The sequence below is a fragment of the Cetorhinus maximus genome, chromosome 3, assembly GCF_964194155.1.
Source record: "Cetorhinus maximus chromosome 3, sCetMax3.hap1.1, whole genome shotgun sequence".
NCBI classification, from domain to species: Eukaryota; Metazoa; Chordata; class Chondrichthyes; order Lamniformes; family Cetorhinidae; genus Cetorhinus; species Cetorhinus maximus.
In genome coordinates this window covers 13,967,680-13,988,510 of record NC_135881.1, presented here as the reverse complement: position 1 = coordinate 13,988,510, position 20,831 = coordinate 13,967,680, and the positions used below count along the sequence as shown (strand labels likewise).

The window sequence follows — 20,831 nt, the reverse complement described above, 5'->3', positions numbered from 1 at the left end:
AACAGTTAAAAGAACAAACATTAAAGGTATTGCTGAAGAAGAGAGACATGCTGTCAAAGCTTTTCGTCTTGTGCTCATCAGGACAAAACTCGCAAGATTACCAACAGTAAAGGGAACAACAATTTATACTACATGAGAAGAGAGTGCTAATTGATTGGCAAGTGGACTCTGGTGGAGGCATTGCCATGGAGAATGCAGCAGGGAACAGTTAACTGCCAAGCTTTTGTTCAAATTCAAACCAGGCAAGTCGACTCAGTCAAGGCTTTGTCATGGGGACTGAACCAGGGAACGGCTGTCCTCAAAGCTTTTGTTTAGCTGAAAAAGGCACAACGTGTGAACATGCTCCTTCTGCCTGCAAAGGACAAGGCCCTGTGTGAGAATATCTGTGGCTTCTAGCATGCATAAATGCACCACGCTGCACGCCCGACTGAACCTTAGATTGGTTTTCAGTGTCATTCCTAGTACAATTAGGATTGTTTAGCAAGTATTGTCCAATCGTGGAATCACATCTAATGTAGGACACTACTTTTTGAGTTTTGCAAGCACAGGCTGTTGGGTATGGTCAGTACTTTGCCTGCTGTTTTTTTTAAATTCATCCATGGGATGTGGGCTTCGCTGGCTGGGCCAGCATTTATTGCCCATCCCTAGTTGCCCCTGAGAAGGTGGTAGTGAGCTGCCTTCTTGAACCACTGCAGCTGTTATGAATAGCTGAAGGTATGTGCTGCTTTATACGATCCATGAGTTGTTGGTATGTACGGTCTACATACTTGGCATCACAATGTACTGAAATTCATATACCACATTCCTCATTTGCATGATAGGCAGAACGTCTTTTTGGTTTGACGGCAGCATCCTATTAGCGGAGAATATCACTCACGTTGCTACTGCATAGTAACAGCGTAAAACGGCTAGCTTTACCTGTTGCTAAAATTTTTGAGGTAGACTGGGCACTTTCCAGGACCGAAAGCGGTGGCCTTGGGCCCATTCGTGTTCACACATTGCGCCTTTTTCCAACTAAGGGCTACTGCAAAGGAATGAGACTGAAGCAGATTGTTCTAGAGGGGTAAGCTCACACTGGCACTCCCATCTACAATCTCTACTCTCTTCAAATATAAAACCTTCGAGGAAAACAAAAGAAAGAAATATTTTTAATTTTTAAAAGAATTCATATTCAGGATGCAAGTATCGCTAGCAGGGCTGTCATTTATTGCCCACTGCTTGCATAACCGAGTGCCTTTCTAGGCCACTTCAGCCTGGCATATAAGCGATCAGCCATGCTGGTTTGGGACTGGAGTCACATGTAAGCTAGACTGGATAAGGATGCCAGGATTCCCTTTCCTAAAGGGAATTTGTGAACCAGCTGGCTTTAAATCCTGTGCAGACATGATGGGCTGAAAGGCCACCTCCTGTACCGTTAAGAATTGTGATTCTGTGAAATGGCAATCGAAAGCTGCACAGTCACTTCCATTGAGAAGATTTTTAAAAAAATTCTAGCTTTCTTTTTAAAATCCAAATTCAAAACTCACTCAATACCATGGTTCTCTGGATTAGTCCATTGACATAACTGTACACTACCATACCATACAAATTTTGTTTAACTTAGTTTCTTCCATCTTTTCCCTGAGGCGCCACTCTCCGTTGGCCCTCCAGTACCTCATTGTCATGTGAGGCTGCACAGTAATTGTGGTTGGGGTAGCAGGGAGCAAGAGAGCAAAGGGGCAAGACTATCTTAACCAAATCCTGCTGAACACAAATGCACTTTCCCACAGTGGCTGCCAACAGGCATCACCAGCAGAATCCAGGCTCACTTCTTCCCGTCTCTATCCCTAGCCCTGGCCACCAGGGCAGTGTGGAACCGACTACTCGTTCGCAGTGCAAACCGACGGTGGACTTTGGGACTTCCCTGCTTTGTACAGATAAGCACTACTCCATGTTACACATCAAAGGTTATTGCAGAAAATAAAATCTCATGGTATAGGGGGTAACATATTGGCATGGATAGAAGATTGGCTGACTAACAGGAAGCAAAGAGTAGGCATAAATGGGTCTTTTTCAGGTTGGCAAGATGTAACGAGTGGTGTGCCACAGGGATCAGCGCTGGGACCTTAGCTGTTTACAATTTATATAAATGGTTTGGATGGATGGGTTGGTTGCCAAATTTGATGACAAAAAGATAGATAGGAAAGTAAGTTGTGAAGAGGACATAAGAAGGCTACAAAAATACATAGGTTAAGTAAGTGGGCGGGCGAAGATCTGGCAAATGGAGTATAATGTGGGAAAATGTGAAACTGCCCATTTGGCAGGAAGAATAAAAGAGAAGCATATTATCTAAATGGTGAGAGATTGCAGAGCTCGGAGGTGCAGAGGGATCTGGGTGTCCTAGTGCATGAATCATAAAAGGCTAGAATGCAGGTACAGCAAGTTATTAGGAAAGCTAATAGAATGTTATCATTTATTGTGAGGGGAATTGAATACAAAAGTCAGGAAGTTTTGCTGCAGTTGTACAGGGCACTGGTGAGACCACATCTGGAGTACTGTGTACAGTATTGATCACCTTACTTAAGGAAGGATGTAAATGCATTGGAAGTAGTGCAAAGAAGGTTTACCAGATTAATACCTGGAATGGATAGGTTATCTAATGAGGAAAGGTTGGCCAGACTAGGCTTGTATCCGCTGGAGTTTAGAAGGCTAAGAGGTGACTTGATTGAAACATATAAGATCTTGAGGGGTCTTGACAAGGTGGATGTGGAGAGGATGTTTCCTCTTGTGGAAGAATCTAGATCTAGGGGCCATTGTTTAAAAATAAGGGGTCGCTCATTTAAGACAGAGATGAGACCAAAAATTTGTTCACTCAGAGGGTCGTGACTCTTTGGAATTCTCTGCCTGAAAAGGGGGTGGAAGCAGAGTCTTTGAATATTTTTAAGGCAGAGGTGGATAGATTCTTGGTAAGTAAAGTGGTGATAGATAATCAGGTGTAGGCGGGATGCAGATTTCAGGTTACTATCAGGTCAGCCATGATTCTAATAAATGGCAGAGGAGGCTCGAGGAGCTGAATGGCCTACTCCTGCTCCTTGTTTGTATGTTCGTAAATGTTCTGCAGGCTGACATGGGGCGGGTGACCAACCAGTAGAATGTGAATAGCAGGTGCTGCTCTAGCACTATTGAAAAGAGAAGAATGGCACCGATAAGCGATCATGCAAGGGCCAAAGATAATAAAGAAATGCAAATATAGCTGCCCTGGTATCATTCCTCACGGCATAGTTTCTACATGGAAGGCAATCTATATTAAATTCACTGGCTTAAAAGCCAAACAACTGTGCGTCATAAACTCAAATTCAGTAAAGCTTGGTGTTACATTGTCAGAGAAAGCTTATTGCTGTTCCTTATATCCCAGGTATTATATCTTACACTTTAGACATAAGAATAAAAACTAGACCTACCCAATCTATGTTGATGTTCATGCTCCACATTAGCCCCATCCCTCTTCACCTAACCTGATCAACATATCCTCCTATTCCCTTCTCCCTCATGTACTTATTTATCTTCCCCTTAAATGCAGCTATGCTATTCACCTCAAACCCCACATGTGGTACAGAGCTCCATGTTTGCACCACTCTCTAGGTAAAGAAGATTCTCCTGAATTTCCTATTTGAAACAACTTCTTCACCTCTATCCAGGTTAACCCTGTTCCTGAGAAAAGAGCCCCAACCTCTTCAGCCTTTCTAGATAAGTATATGCTCATAGTTCTGGCATCAACCTTGTGAATCTTCTTTATCTATATCCTTTTCATAATATAGAGACCAGACCTGTGCCAAATAATAAAAACTGCTCTCTGAAGATTTTAGAGCACATTTAAAATGGATGATGTGTCTTACTTATTTGTAATCCAAGGGGGAGGGGGGAAGGGAGAGGGAAAGAGAGAGGTAGGAGAGAGGGATGGGGAGTGAAAAGAAGGGAGAACGAGGTGAGGGAAAATGAGGACTAAACAGCTAGGGGTCCAGCTCTTGATCGCTCTTGACCCAGTGGTTTGTGCTGCAAATGTGCAGACCATGGGCTTTTAGTGAGAAAGGGATTGCGCATGGCTGTGATGTCCTCCATGTTGATGGGCTGTGACAGTCAATGTTTCGACTCACACACACCAAGAAATGGGCACATGGGCAAGGCATCAGAGGATGCTGGTGGGCTGGCACCTTTTAATCACACTTCCCCCAACCCCCGCCCTGACCCAACCTCTCCTCTTCCACCCCTTGTCCACCACCCCAGCATTATGGAAGCACCTTCATGACAGGAAGGCAATGGAGTGCTAAAGCAGAGGGAAAAACAAACACGCTCTTACCTGGACCTTCGAGATTTATGGTAGCTACGGCTCCGACTCCTGCTCCTGCTGTCATAGCTATCATATGAATCAGACCTACAATCAACAGAGAGTCACGGCCATTACCTCAATGCATTTATGCTTTTTAAGTGTAACAAGACAGTACTTCACATGGTTGATGAAGGAAAAATTCAGATATCAGCCACAACAGTGGAGCTTCAGCAACCAAACCCAGTAATGCACTCACATCATTACTTAAACCAGGCAGTTGAATGGAGTGATCTTTGCTCCAGTGACTGCAACAATGGATTAAATTACACAATGTGAGCTGCAGCAACTTTAGGGTTTATTTCATTGCAGGTCTCACAAAAACATGCGCTTACTACCTTTTACCAAGCACACTAAACTCACCGAACAGCCCATCCGAGATAAGAGACTCCTGAATCGTCATCCTGAGCCACTACACATTGTGTGCCCTACATGCCACTGTCCTTTACTGTGGTCTTATGTACAGTTGATGTGCTACAATTGCTTCTGGCAAAAGCCATTTGCAGAACCCCAGTGTTATCATATCTCCCTAACCGCACCACGTAATAAGGTCCAGAAGGGATGGAAATGTAAATGATTGCTAGTGGAAGAAAACGGATTTAGTGGAGAATAAGAAAAAACCACCAGAGGATGTCTGCATGTACCAGATGCTCAAACATCAGGGTGCCTCTCAGGCTATATGCCTCACACAGCTGGCAATGTGCTGCCAGATCTTTGTCAATGCCACCTTTCCACCACCAGCTGGAAGCGTGCAATAGTGATTCGTGATGCTGTGCCCACCTCTCCAGATTGAGAACCTGGCAGAGTAAGCTTCTCAATGCTGCCCTCGCCCTACTCTGCAGGGCTCTGGCAAGCTGCATCACTGTGTGCTGCACTAACCACGCCTAACAGCAGAGGTCAGCCATCTCTGCCAAACCCTGGCCTTAATGCCAGCCGGTCGATACACTGACAGAGATTATCTCGGGGCGGTGGGAGGGGTGGTTTCAGGCACCCTAGAATCGATAGCGCTTTCTCAGTAGCCCAAGAGATAACGCTCCTCTGTTCTTGGCCGTTTACTGTATTAGAAGGCTCTCTTGCGAACTGATAGAGGCACTGCAGGCATTGTACAAACCGGAACGAGGAGAATACTGAATAAATGTGAGATAAATTGTTCAGCTGCTTTCCCAAGGCTCTTAGTTCTTACAGGAATACAAGGTTCTTGCCCAAGGAAAAATGATTCTAAAACCCATTCTAAGTGAGGGTACTGAAGTACAGGTGACAAAAACCATGTCATTAGCCATCTAGGTTGGGCCTTGGATAATCAAATCCTTTTATTTAAATTGGAGGAATGTAGGAACCCTTTTACAAGTAAACAGGACAAAAAGCTCCTCCTTTGGAACTACACGGCCTCAAAAAAACTGAGTGCATATATTGATACACTCAAGAATATTATTTGAAAATTAAATGCTAAAAATGTTCTCTGTGACTCTGACTGTGTTAACAGCTGTAGGTTACACCGAATACGTACCTAGACCTCCGGTGACGTCTAGAAGACAGGCTTCTAGAACGACTTCGGCTATAGGTTCTACTGTTTGAAGAAAAAAAATAGACAAGTAAACCATCATGCATGAAACAAGACAACCATGAAAGCTGATTCCAACTTATGCCAACTGCTACATATGTCCTTATCCAAATTAATACTACACTTCACAAATATGAGGGCAGTCCGGGGAGATGCTCTTTGTCTCTCTCTCTCGCTGCATTAGCTAGTTGATAAATCGGGAGGAGTAGAGAACAGCCTGAGTTGACTTCATCTCACTGTCCTCCAGAAACACGGTTGGCAGCCAGGGATGTGTAAAGGACATCCTGATGCGAGTCTCGGACAATGCTCTACAAAGCACGTGTAGTAATCCGGTAGGTGTGGAGAAGAGCTCGAGGTGACTGCCCGCAGAGAACTGCTTGACGCGCCACCCGATGACTGCTTGCAAGGCCAGGTTCAAAATAGATGTTCTTTGCCGGGAATTGCAAGTGCCAGCTGACATCATCTGAATCACGAGTTGTCACCACCTTAATATTAGGTGTAGCTACCGGGGAAATCGATGTTCATTCAGAGTGGTTTGCTGTTTGGTGTATGTTTTTGGTTAACAAATATCCCAAGGAGAGCTGTTACTTTGCCTTTGCTTTGGGCTATTTACCGAGATAAATATTTGTATGCATTTTGGCAATGAATTCAGCTCTACCCACCTAATTCTCCCTCCATTTTACTGCAGGGTACAGCTCCATTGGTGCCATTGGTCTCTCCAAAACGGTGAGAAAGGACAAGTTATTCAGAAATGGAGAGCATTACATTGGCATCTGATCCTGCCTACAACCCAATGCCACACATGCAATTTTCAGCAGGGGTCATGAAGTAGGAAGCTTGACTGGCTTAGGGATACAGAAGCAGACTGTAGCATCCCTACCATCACCCCGGCTAAAACCGGGCTGGTTCAGAATGTTAACCAAGATTGAAGCTGGGATTTTCCTGGTTTGGATGGCTCTTGGAATGGCCCATTGAGCCTCTAGGTCATTTGAGACACAGCGGAACAAACTGGACTGACAACCCTGGATTTTCTAAGAGCAGGCCAGATCGTGGGGTGTGGGTCCGAATTGCTGGCCAGGTCACATCCCCTGCGTTTAATAGTAAGTGTTGGATGGGGCAGTATTGTTGGCGAAAGTGATAGTGTTTATGTGATGGTCTAAGGCCTGCATTCATGATTGGCGAGGACAGTACAGACAGAGGTAGATGGAGTAAAATGTAGGGGAAGGACGACAGGAACAAATATTTGATAGAGATTATTTGTAGGTGTACACAGGTGAGATTTAATGTATGCTAGAAACTGAGAAATGAGAGTCAACATCAAAACATACAATGAAATCAATCATTGTTAGGATGCATATATATTTAATTTGTGTAATTCTATGGAACCTGCCATTGAGCTTTAGATTCTGGAATTAAATCAGAATGTCAACAACAGTCCAATAATGATTCACTCACTCTTGGAGCAGAAACAGCTACAGACAGAATTCAGCAAGAGTGAACACCTCTGGACACTTCATGCTTCAAACTGCTAACCTCTACCCACGCCCCCAACCCCACCATTTCCTTTCTCCACAATATATGAGATGATAAAAGTTCTGTCACCTTCAACACGGATGGTTTTGTTGTATGACTATTTTCATGGTGATTTATGAAGTTTGGAATGATGAGCACTCCGTATACTGTAAAGCTCCCTCTGCCATTCCTTCAGAGCTTATATTGAGACCCACCCAGGTCTTTTCCACCCCCACTACCCACACGCACCGAGTTGCCCCAAACCCACCTCGCGCTGAGGACACCTCAAAAATCCACTCGTGCCGAGACCCACCCAAACCTACCCGCGCCGAGACACCCCCAAACCCACCCGCGCCAGGAGCCCCCAAAACCCACCCGTGCCGAGACCCCCAAAACCCACCCGCGCCAGGACCTCCCCAAAACCCACCCGCGCCAGGACCCCCCAAAACCCACCCGCGCCGAGACCCTCCCAAACCCACGCGCGCCGAGACCCCCCCAAACCCACCCGCGCCGAGACCCCCCCAAACCCACCCGCGCCGAGACCCCCCCAAACCCACCCGCGCCAAGACCCCCCCAAACCCACCCGCGCCGAGACCCCCCCAAACCCACCCTTGCCGAGACTCCCCCAAACCCACACGTGCCGAGACCCCCCCAAACCCACCCACGCCAGGGCCCCGTAAAACGCACCTGCACCAAGACCCTCCCAAACACACCCATGCTGAGACCCCCCCAAAACGCACCCATGCTGAGACCCCCCAAACGCACCCATGCTGAGACCCCTAAAGATAACAAAAGCTCCCCAAACCCTGAGGAATGTTTCAAACCACTCACATCGAGATCCCCCCGCCTCCAAACCCACTTGGAAATTCTCCAAAACCCAGGCCTTATATTAATTCCACATCACGCCCTTACAACTCGCAGACAGTGGAGACCTTTCCTTTCAGCCTGTTCAATTATCAATATGGAAAGGACAGTGCATTAACTCACTGTGTCACCAGTTTCCTATTTACATACATTTAAATGTAAGTGTAATATGGGGGAATTAGCTGTAACTAGGTTACAATATGTTATTACTTGTCGAAATTCACTGTGTGTTCATTCATATTGGCCTGTACGATGAGTGAAAGAGTGTGCCTGCACCCGGGGACAGGGAGTCACTTAGCAATTCTGTTCATTTAGGAATGTTAAAGCCACTTTGAGGAGCCGATTTCCCCCACGGGTCTCATTTTGAATTTCTGTCGTTTTACTTGGACTGCTGCAGGCAGCCCAGAAGCTCCAACTACTATTGGTCACTTGGCTTATTGGTACCATAAGGATCTGGACAAACCCCATTAAAACCTGGTGTAAATAGTCCTAGTTTCTTAAGTTTCTCCTCAAAACCACCACTGGCATCATCTGAATAAATTCACAATGTGATCTCTGTAGCTTAAATGTCCTTTTTATAATGGAAAATTCCATAGAATAACCAGTGCCCCGTACACAATTATTATTACTGCTTCTTTCTCATACTCAATGCATCTACATGTAAAGCCCATATACATCTTTCTTACAGCTTCACCTATCTGCAGCTGCTCTTTGAGTGAGTAATGCATTTGCAAAAGTGCTTCTGTTCATTCACCTTTCCATGCATACCCACTCTTTCTTTCTCCTACCAAGATGTATTACCTCCCACTTCTCAATGCTACGTTGCATCTGCCTCCAGTTTTCCCATTCTACGAATCAGTCTCAGTCTTCCTGATCTCTCTTACGGTCCTCTTCACTGTTGTCAAACATCCTACCTTTATTGTCATCAACAAATAGGGAGGCAATGGCGTAGTGGACTAGTCAACCAGAGACCCAGGGTTCAAATCCCGCCACGGCAGATGGTGGAATCTGAATTCAATAAAAATCTGGACTAATGTCTAATGATAACCATGAAACCAGTGTCAATTGTTGTAAAGACCCCTCTGGTTCACTAATGTCCTTTAGGGAAGGGAGGAAATCTGGCTGACATGTGACTCCAGACTCACACCCACTTAAATGCTCTGTGAAATGGCCTAGCATACCACTCGGTTGGATCAATCCGCAACAAAATCTCAAAAAAAATGAAAAAAATAAAACTGGACAGGCCACTGGCATTAACCTAGGCACTGGAAATGACAACCCTGCAGAGTCATCCTCAACATCTGGGGGCTAGTCCCAAAATTGGGAGAGCTGTCTGACAGACAAGTCAAGCAGCAGCCTGACATAGTCATCCTCATGGAATCACCACATTTTTAGGTATGCTGCCCCTGACATCACAGATACTGTCCCACCGGCAAGACAGGCCCAGCAGAGGTGGCAGTGCAGTGATCAGGAGGGAGCTGCCCTGGGAGTTCTCAACATCGACTCTGGACCCCATAAAGTCTCATGGCATCAGATCAAACATGGATAAGGAAACCTCCTGCTGATGACCACGTACCACCCTCCCTCAGCTGATGAATCAGTGCTCCTCCATTTTGAACACCACTTGGAGGAAGCACCGAGGGTGCAAGGGTGCAGAATGTATTCTGGGTGGGGGGACTTCAATGTTTATCAGCAAGAATGGCTTGGTAGTACCACTACTGTCCCAGCTGGCCGAGTCCTAAAGGACATAGCTGCTAGACTGGGTCTGCGGCAGGTGGTGAGGGAACAATATACTTGGCCTCATCCTCACCAACCTTCCTGCTGCAGATGCATCAGTCCATGACAGTATCGGTAGGAGTAACTACCACTGTGGAGGTGAAATCCTACCTTCACATCGAGGATAGCCTCCGTCGTGTTGTGTGGCACTACCACCGTGCTAAATGGGATAGATTTCGAACAGATCTAGCAACTCAAGACATGAGGCGCTGTGGGCCATCAGCAGCAGAATTGTACTCGAACACAATCTATAACCTCGTGGCCTGGCATATCCCCCACTCTACCATTATCATCAAGCCAGGGATCAACCCTGGGTCAATGAAGAGTGCAGGAGGGCATGCCAGGAGCAGCACGAGGCATACCTAAAAACGAGGTGTCAACCTGGTGAAGCTACAACACAGGACTACTTGTGTGCCAAACAGCATAAACAGCAAGTGATAAGAGCTAAGCGATCCCACAACCAATGGATCAGATCTAAGCTCTGTAGTCCTGCCACATCCAGTCGTGAATGGTTGTGGACAATTAAACAACTCACTGGAGGAGGCAGCTCCACAAATATCCCCATCCTCAATGATGGAGGAGCCCAGTGCATCAGTGCAAAAGATAAAGCTGAAGCATTTGCTACAATCTTCAGCCAGAACTGCCGAGTGGATGATCCATCTTGGCCTCATCCTGAAGTCCCCAGCATCAGAGATGCCAGTCTTCAGCCAATTTGATTCACTACATGGGATATCAAGAAATGGCTGAAGGTACTGGATAGTGTAAAGGCTATGGGCCCTGCAATATTCCAGCATTAGTATTGAAGACCTGTGCTCCAGAACTTGCTGCGCCCCTAGCCAAGCTGTTCCTGTACAGCTACAACACCGGCACCTACCCGTCATACCTAGCACAAAGAAAGATGGTTGTGGTTGTTGGAGGTCAGTCATCTCAGCTCCAGGACATCACTGCAGGAGTTCCTCAGGGTAGTGTCCTCAGCTCAATCATCTTCAGCTGCTTCATCAATGACCTTCCTTCCATCATAAGCTCAGAAGTGGGGATGTTCGCTGATGATTACACAATGTTCAGTACCATTCACGACTCCTCAGATACCGAAGCAGTCAATGTCCAAATGCAGCAAGACCTGGACAATATCCAAGCTTTGGCTGACAAGTGGCAAGTAACTGTCGTGCCACACAAGTGCCAGGCAATGACCATCTCCAACAAGAGAGAATCTAACCATCGTCCCTTCATATTCAATGGCATTACCATCACCGAATCCCCCACTATCAACATCCCGGGGGTTACCATCGACCAGAAACTGAACTGGACCAGCCATATAAATACTGTGGCTACAAGAGCAGATCAGAGGCTAGGAATCCTGTATCAAGTAACTTACCTCCTGACTCCCAAAGCCTGTCCATCATCTACAAGGCACAAGTCAGGAATGTGACGGAATACTCCCCACTTGCTTGGATGAGTGCAGCTCCCAAAACACTCAAGAAGTTTGACACCATCCAGTTCAAAGCAGCCTGCTTGATTGGCATCACATCCAAAAACATTCAATCCCTCCACCACTGACCCTCAGTGGTAGCAGTGTACGCCATCTGCAAGATGCACTGCAGGAATTCTGGGTCCTTAGATAGCAACTGCCAAACCCATGACCACTACAACCTAGAAGGACAAGGGCAGCAGATCAATGGGAACACCACCACCTGGAAGTTCCCCTCCAAATCAATCACCATCCTGATTTGGAAATATATCGCTGTTCCTTGACAGTCGCTGGGTCAAAATCCTGGAACTCCCTTCCTAACAGCACTGTGGGTGTATCTACATCACTTGCACTGCAGCAGTTCAAGAAGGCAGCTCACCACTACCTTCTCAAGGGCAACTAGGGATGGGCAATAAATGCTGGCCCAGCCAGAGAAGCTCACATCCCGTGAATGAATAAAAAAATATAATTTTGAGATCTGGAGTATTGTGTACAGTGCTGGCGTTACTGCACTAATACCAGGAACAAGACATTTGTCTTATGAGGAAAGGCTGGACTAGTTAGGCTTGTATCCACTGTTATTTCAAAGAGTAAGAGGCGACATAATTGAAACCGTTAAAGGTCCTGAGGGGTCCTGACAGGGTGGATGTGGAGAGGATGTTTCCTCTTGTGGGGAATCTAGAACTAGGGGTCACCGTTTAAAAATAAGACAGACATGAGGAGAAATTTTTTCTCTCAGAGGATTGAGTGTCTTTGGAACTCTCTTCCTCAAAAGGCGGTGAAAGCAGAGTCTTTGAATATTTTTAAGGCCGAGCTAGAGAAATTCTTTTAATAGCAAGGGGGTGAAAGGTTATTGGGGGTAGGCAGGGATCTGGGGTTGAGGTTACAATCAGGTCAGCCATGATCTTATTGAATGGCGGAACAGGTCGAGGGCCGAGTGGCCTACTCCCATTACTAATTCATACGTTCATATGATCGTGTTCCTTCTACCCAAGTCTAAATTATATACAAACAAGAAAAAGCATGAACCCAGCTCAGATCCTTGGGGTACTAACTTCCAAACCCTCTCCAATCTAAGCAACACCCAATTCCCCTAACTACTTACTTTCTATTCATTTTTCTATCAATGTCGCTACATTGCCCCCCAATTCCACACACCTGTCCTAACAAAGAGACACCTTATAGAAAGTGCCTAAAAATCTACGTACAGCAGTTATTAGATTCTCTATCTAACTGAGCATTTCTGTCAAACTACTGTAATTTATCAAACCTGATGTCCTTTCAACAAATCTATGATGGTTGCTCTTGATAAACCTATACATTTTCAAATGCTCACTAATTTTATCTTGAATTAAGGATTCTAACAGTGTCCACGTTTGTCCTAAAACTAACTGGTTCATCCTTCCTGTCCTGTTTGACTAAAGGCATTACACGTCCTATGTTCCAGTCCAACAGCGCAATTTTCATGTTTAATGAAGATTGTAAAATTCTGACCAGTCTTTGTTACCTCCCCTCCAACTCGGCTCGTTAAGTAGATTTAAATCCCAATTGAGAATTATCTGAGGGGCAAGATGGATATTTTCCACATTCCTTTCATATTGTGAACTAATGGGTGCACTAAATGCCATTCCTGTTCAAGGTGAGTGATCAAGGAAAACTGAAATAAGGGTTCTCAGGTGAATCAGGCTTGAACATGTTCTCTATGGGTGTCATACTGGTGCCATTTGGGATGTGACATGACGTTCCACACGTTATGGCAGCTTGATTTGGGAATAGAAAAATAGAAAATGCTGGAAAAACTCAGCAGGTCTGACAGCGTCTGTAGAGAGGAAAACAGAATTGACGTTTTGAGTCCGTATGACCCTTTTTCAGAGCTACTGATTTGGGAGTAGTTCTCTCTTGCCAACTACACAATGCTGAAGGTGTCCTTCGTTATTTCCCTCCCACCCCAGGCCTAGTTTGGTGAGAGGACAGCAGTCAGCAACGATTCTAATGTGCCGTGGATCAAAATCAGCTCTAGATTCAAGGCAACTGATTTAGGTTGTGGCAAGAAAATCACCCAAACTTCAGACACGGATTCCTGGCTCCCCTGCTTGGAACAGGTCTCTAACAGCATCAGAGCAATGATCAAGCAGGTTTGTGATTAACACTGAAGCAAGGAGCCCATGTGTACTCTGTAACCATATCAGAAAACACAGTTTAGCCAGTTGTTTCCCTTGCGTTGTTCCCGTGTACTCCACGTTTAATTAAGATTCCCCGAAACTCGAGGAGTAATTCTGAGCAGACCTAGAATTCCTTCATATTAACAAGAACATCCTTGCAGGCAGGATAGCCTTTCAAAAATATAAATGCCAGGTCAGTATTTTTACTGAATTTGGGGCATGTTTCACTCTTAAGCAAATTACGTAATATTTCAAGATAACACAAATTGTATGCATTCAATGGGAATATCAATAATGCTGGCATGGTACCCAATGCCCAGCAGAATGCAAAGATGATTGAGCCAGGTAGAGGGCTTGGAGAGGTCTCAATCAGCTATTGGCTGGCATAAAGCAACGCTGGTGGTTAACTCAGGGCAGAAAATTTTTTTGCAAAACTTTGTGTGAATAAAGTTTAAAATACTATTTCTAGATTGAAAGGCCCCAATATGAGCTCAGCTCACTTGGTAGGAGCCAGTTAAAATGTGGGCAAGTTCCTTACACTTTCTGAACCTGCCAACTTCTTGACATTTCTCAATCTTAACTAACTTAGTCTTTTGAGCAGGCAGGCAGGTTGCTGGCAGGAATGAAGCAGGGTCCAAGGCCAAAAAAGGGATGAGTGATGGCCCCTCCATCAGGCTAGCCAGCCAGGAGAGACCCAGGCAGGGAAGTTTTATAACTTTACCTTAGGTTTTCATGTGGGCCACAAAGAGCAGGAGCGCTCCCTTCCACTTCATGTGGAAGCCTCAGGTCTCCCCTGCCAGGAATCACCATCCCCCTACTGCGGACAGAGTACCTAACCCCTCACACTAAATGTCTGCCAAGTCCTGTTTCCCACTAGTCTCCAGTTGCAGCCTCCCCTTCAACCATATTCTCATTCCCACCTGCTGGACAGGTAATGAATCTGACCGAGACGCCAGGGCAACTTGTGCATGATCCCGGTCTCCCCAAATTTGCTGATTTCTTCAGGGTTTCCACACACCGTCTCCCTCCCCTGCCCCCAGCTAAAAGCGGGGTCCAAATGTCTAAACTACACAAATTAGAAAGATGAAAGCAAAATACTGTGGGCGCTGGAAATCTGAAATTAAAAAAAAAGTCACACGGACTTGAAACATTAACGCTGTTTCTCTCTCCACCGATGTTGACAGAATTAGAAAGAACTGTTTGAAACGAGCAAAGATAATTTTTCTAGCATTTCTAGAAAACAGTGATCATTGCTACTAGCGACAGAAGGAGAAAAAAAAACCTAAGGCTACAGCTGAGAATCAGGTCCAGTACACAGAGTAGATGACCAGGTTATCAGCTGTGGCTGAGCAGTTGTACTCTCGCCTCTGAATAAGAGGGTCGTGGGTTCAAGTCTCACTTCCGAGAGCCGAATACAAAATTTAGGTTGATACTCCAGTACCGTACTGAGGGGAGTGATGCACCCTCAGGGATTCTGTCTTTCAATGAGACGTTAAACCAAGGCCCCATTTGCCCCCTCCAGCAGATGTAAAAGTTCCCGTGACACTGTTTCAACGATGAGCAGGAGAGCTCTTCCTCGTGTACTGGCCAGGATTTCTCTCTTAGCCAACATTACTTAAAAGAAAAACAGATTATCTGTTCATTGTTGCATTGCTGAGCAAATTGGCTGCTACTTTTCCTACATTGAAAAAGTAATGAACTGTACAATGCTTTGGGCATCCTGAGATTGTGAAGTGTGCTGCATGAGTGCATGTGTTTCTTCTCTTTTTTCATTTAATCAAAAATGCTGCATAGGCCAGAAATAACTGAAGGGCAGGAAATTCTCTCCAACAAATGAAGCCAACCACTATTTGTTCACTGAAATTAATCAACTGACAAAGGGGCTTTGATGGCAAAAAAAAGGTTTATACGGAAAGCAGTAAACTTTTATGAAAACAGTGCTAAACATGGAGGTAAACAGATGTCTGGAGTCGAGTTACATTGCAATAATCCAACTGAACAGGAGAAAGTCAAAGCATGAACCGTTTCCAGACTACTGGCTAATTTCCTTGGGTGCAGAGGGGTTAACATTGCCTTACACACATACACAAAAGATGGTAGACATGGCGAGTACGGAGTGAATAGCAAAATGTAGACAAACACCCAGAGGCTGTAGGCATAATTTTTTTTTTAAGTTGAAGAAAGCGGTTGGTTAAAAATCTCTATTTTCTAAAGCCAGCAGGAGAGCTATGGCCTAACTTCAATATTGAGGCAACTTTTCTCTGCTCCAAGTTACTGTATGTGACAAGCCCCAGTATAGGTGCAAATAATTTCAGCACAACCCACAACTGAATAAACAGCCTAAATTATTAAATTACTTGGAAGAATCAGCTCCAAAGGGGCTGTTGGTAAACCGTTTCTATGCTTTGCATTTGGTGGCAGCTTTTTTTAAAAATGAGAGTAATGAATAAATAGCAGTCAGTAATCCAGGATGGAAATGTGTGCAGAGCACTTTATAAATATGTAATAACTCTGAAGCAAGATAACTAATACATCAAGTAGCTCCAATAACATGGTAATAAAAATAATACAATGAACCTGAACAATCCTTTTCAGGGCACATTTGATTCCTGGGTTGTGTCAAGTGAGCTGATCTCAGTTTTGGCAAAGGGTGGGAGACACTACATGGGACCTTAACATTCCTGGGCATGGGGAAGAGGGAAGGGGGATTGGGGCAAAATCATCCAGGGGCTTATGCTATCAGGTGGCATATGCTGGAAAGTGGACTTTCAGCCAAGACAGGATTGCACTTGGCTGAATTGCCCTCCGAGATCCAATATCCTTTTAATGATCATTGACGAAACTTGCAAATGAAGACTGAAAGGTACAGGAGAACACTGACACCAGCAGAACTGCATCCCATTCCAGAGCTTACACCTTGGGATGAGGAGGGAAAACATTTGAAATAAAAATCCATGCTCTGTTTCCAAAAGATATCGTTTGTGTTTCGGGTCACTGCCGATTGAAGAAATCTAGGTTTGGTGAGGAGGGGGGAGGGGAAAGGAGTCTCATTTTGATATTTAATTTCAAACCTCACCTGCAATTTATAAAATGGAGCGATACGTTTTACTAACTCTTACAAAGGGATATGTTTCATCACAGAACAGCTGTTTAGTGCTTCACATATTTGAGCTATCAAAATGGTGCTTAAATGCCATTATTAAATGAAGACAATTATCCTGAGGATTGCTGAGTAAAGAGACATTCTATTAAAGTTTTTTGTCTTGCACTCATCAGGATAGCTGACAAGAAATTTCCAACAGTAATGGGGAAACAACAATTTATACTGCATGAGAAGAGGGTACTGATTGGTTGACAAGTGGACTCTGATTGGTGGAGGTGTTGCCATGCACAATGCAGCGTGGAACAGTTAACTGCCCAGCTTTGTTCAAATGCAAACCAGGCAGGTTGACTCTGATTGGTTGAGGCATTTCCCTGGGGAATGAACCAGGAATGACTGCTCCCTAAGCTTTTGTTGATTGAAAAAGGTGCAATGTGTGAACATGTTCCTTCTGTCTGCAAAGGACAGAATGTATGTAATATATGTGGCTTCTAGCATGTTGCAAACAGTCTAAGGGACGAGCTGTTTGATACAATCCACCAATTGTTGTGACGTACAACCTTGATACCTATGTACCAGGTCCCATGTAGTATCTCCCACTCTTTGCCAAAACTATGCAACAGGCAAAGTACCGATCGTATCCAATGAGCCCATGCGTGAAAAACTAAAAACAGTGTTCAATATTAGATGTGATTCCGTGATGGACAGCACCTGTTAAATAATCCTGATTGTGATAAGAGTTACACTGAAAACCAATTTAAGATTGTCATTTGGGCTCACAGTGTGGTTCACTTACGCACGCTAGAAACCACATAAATTCACACGGAGCTCTGTCTTTTGCAGACAGAAGGAACATGTCCACACACTGCATCTTTTTCAACTAAATAAAAGCTTAGGGAACAGTCATTCCCTGGTTCATTCCCCAGGGCAATGCCTTAACCAGAGTTTTGTCTGGTTTGAATTTGAACAAAGCTGGTAAGTAAACAAATAAAAACAGAAAATGCTGGAAAGCTCAGCAGGTCTGACAGCATGTGGAGAGAGAAACAGAATAAACGTTTAGAGTCCATATGACTCGTCTTCAGATCTCTGAAACATTAACTCTGTTTCTCTCTCCACAGATGCTGTCAGACCTGAGTTTTTCCAGCATTTTCATTTTTTATTTCAGGTTTCTAGCAACTGCAGTATTTTGCTTTTTCTGGTAAGTAAACTGTTCCATGCTGCATTTTTCATGGCAATGCCTCCACCAATCAGAGTCCACTTGCCAACCAATCAGCTCTCTTCTCACATAGTATAAATTGCTTTTCCCCTCATTATGGTTGGAAATTTCTTGCGAGCTATCCTGGTGAGTGCAAGACAAAAGCTTTGATAGCATGTCTCTTTTTTCAGCAAGTTCTGTACTACAAAACAGCTACAATTATCCTGACAAAAATATCAGTTAAGTTATGGAGAACAATGAAGGAATTTCTTTTTAAAAAATACGTTAACGAAAATGAATGGTGATTTATCAGTGACCATGAAGCTGCCAGATTATTGAAAAAACCCAACTACACTCAAAGTAACACAAGTTGAATCTACATAAACTGGCCTTAATTGAATTCTTCTGGTCCAGGCAGCAACCTGTGCTATACCCTCTCCAAGGCCAACGTATCCTTAATAAAAACATATCCTTGTTGAGCTGTGATGGCAAAAATGGAATGCAGATGGGATAGAACCAGGGTGTTATGCAAGTGTAACTATAGCTATATTATTTAGTATTTTTCTACATTGTACCGCAGTCTGGTGATGTGCAGGATCCACAGGTCACAGTGCAGATTTGAGCAAAGAGAAAAGGCTATCACTACAAAACTATTATTCCCTCCTTCCACATGATACTGGACATGTCCGATGAAGTAAACCTTTAAAGAGCTTAAGGAACAAGAGCAGGGGTGGGCAATTTGGCCCCTGGAGCCTGCTCTGCCATTAAATAAGAACATAGCTTATTTTCTACTTCAATTATTCCTACCTGCACTATTCCCATATCCCTCAATTCTGTTAGTATTCAAAAATCTATTGAGCCTGAACATACTCAGCAATTGAATACCGCAGCTCTTTAATGGTAGAGAATTCTAAAAGTTCACAACCCTTTGAGTGAAGGAATTTCCCCTCATCTCAGGTTTTAGCCTGCTGATCTCATCATTTAACTGGGGTTATTTCCCCTGGAGCAGAGGAGATTGAGGGGGGTACATGATTGAGGTGTATAAAATTATGAGGGGCATAGATAGGGTAGACAGGAGGGAACTTTTCCCCTTGGTGGAGGGATCAATAACCAGGGGGTATAGATTTAAGGTAAGGGGCAGGAGGTTTAGAGGGGATGTAAGGAAGAATTTTTTCACCCAGAGGGTGGTGGGAATCTGGAACTCTGCCTGAAAGCATGGTAGAGGCAGAAACCCTCAGAACATTTAAGAAGTATTTGGATATGCACTTGCGATGCCATGGCATACAAGGCTATGGGCCTAGTCCTGGAAAATGGGATTAGAATAGCTAGGTACTTGTTTGACCGGTGCAGGCTCGAGGGCCAAAGGGCCTTTTTCTGTGCTGTAGACCTCTATGACTTTATTAGGTGCTATCAATTCTCCCAGCACAGCATCTAGCTGCTTCTTAAATGAGTCGTGTCCCAGCCTCAACCCCAACTCTTGCCAACATGATCCAGCCGCTGATTCTTCCCTGTAAAGATATGCATGCTAGCATCTGTTGTAAACTTTAACACTCGCGACCCTTGTTCTTCAAAATGCTGGCAATTCCTATTATACTGCATAGGGGTATTTGAAAGTATTGTTCCAGATCCACCTCCGCAATCCTATTATGTCACCCAAACTATTCTCCGAACATCTTTTTTCAGGGCGGAAAAATCCAGCATATTTAACGACTCTTTCCAATTCTTGTCTCCTACATCAGAGTTCAGTCTCATTGCTCTTATGTGCAATGGCTCTTTGGCATGGAACTTAGGAACAGGAGGCAGCTATTCAGGATCTCAAACCTACTCAGGCAATCATTTAGGTCATGGCTGTTCTGCACACCCAATTCCATTTACTCACCATAGCTCCATATCCCTGATGCCATCACCTAACAAAAATCCATCACTCAGTCTTGAAAGTTCTATTTATCCCAGCATCCAAGACCTCTTAGGGGGAAGAGAATCCAGACTTATTCGACTCATGTGTGAAAAAGTACATCCTAACTTTCCCCCTAATTGGCTTGACTCTAATTTTAAGAACATGCCCTCTCATTCTTTATCCCTCCACCAGAGGAAATAGTTTCTCTGTATCTATCTTATCGAATATTTTAACATTTACCAGATCACCTTCCAATCTTTGATACTTAAGGCGATAGAAGCCAAATTTATATATCTTGCCTTTAAAGCTTATGGTCTCTAAGCCCTGGTGTCAATCTGGCAAATCTGTGCTGCGCCCTCTCCAAGTTAGACATATCTTTGCTGAGCTGCAGTACCCAAAATGGAACACAATTCTCTGGATAGGGCTCTTATCTTGGCTCTGCATAATTGGATCATCCCTTCTGTCCTTGAGGCAAGACTGTATGCAGTATGCCAGCTTCAGTCTGGCTAAAACATGATATAGATTCCAAATCACTCCTAACGATTTACACTCAAAATATAGGCGCTATAAAATACAATTTTCAAATCGCCATTCATTTCTGTCAAACGCACCATTGCATTTATGACAGTGGGTAAATTAAAATCCAATATCATTAATAAGGGTCATGTGAAATTAGGTTACCTATGGCTTCTATAGCTTCTGTAAGAGCTACTATGACTTGAGTGACCTCTGCTGTGCCTACGCCGGCTTCGACTTCTGCTGTAACTCCGTGACCTAAAATTAAACATAAACATTCATAAACATGAATGGCTTCAAAAAACATGACAGGGGACATTTTCAGCCACTCTAGGTTTTATAATTCGGCAGTCCAGGCTGCATGTTTGACAACAAAATTGCTTGCTCCTGTGATAAGGAAAATGAAGTGTACACCAC

The 20,831-nt window shown here is 44.3% G+C and overlaps 1 protein-coding gene across 8 annotated transcripts in view; it reads right to left on the bottom strand.

The window, feature by feature from the left end:
- The window catches only part of nktr (natural killer cell triggering receptor), a 210,631-nt gene that overhangs the window by 732 nt on the left and 189,068 nt on the right, over positions 1-20,831 (bottom strand). For 6 of the 8 annotated variants that reach the window (XM_078536562.1, XM_078536534.1, XM_078536540.1 and 3 more), the window contains 3 exons: positions 20,580-20,672; positions 5,871-5,930; positions 4,337-4,411 (listed from right to left, as the gene is read on the bottom strand). In XM_078536562.1, the coding sequence (XP_078392688.1) occupies positions 4,337-4,411; positions 5,871-5,930; positions 20,580-20,672 (228 nt within the window). The remainder of the gene's footprint in view (positions 1-4,336; positions 4,412-5,870; positions 5,931-20,579; positions 20,673-20,831) is intronic. The other 2 variants (XM_078536546.1, XM_078536554.1) reach the window with 2 other exon arrangements.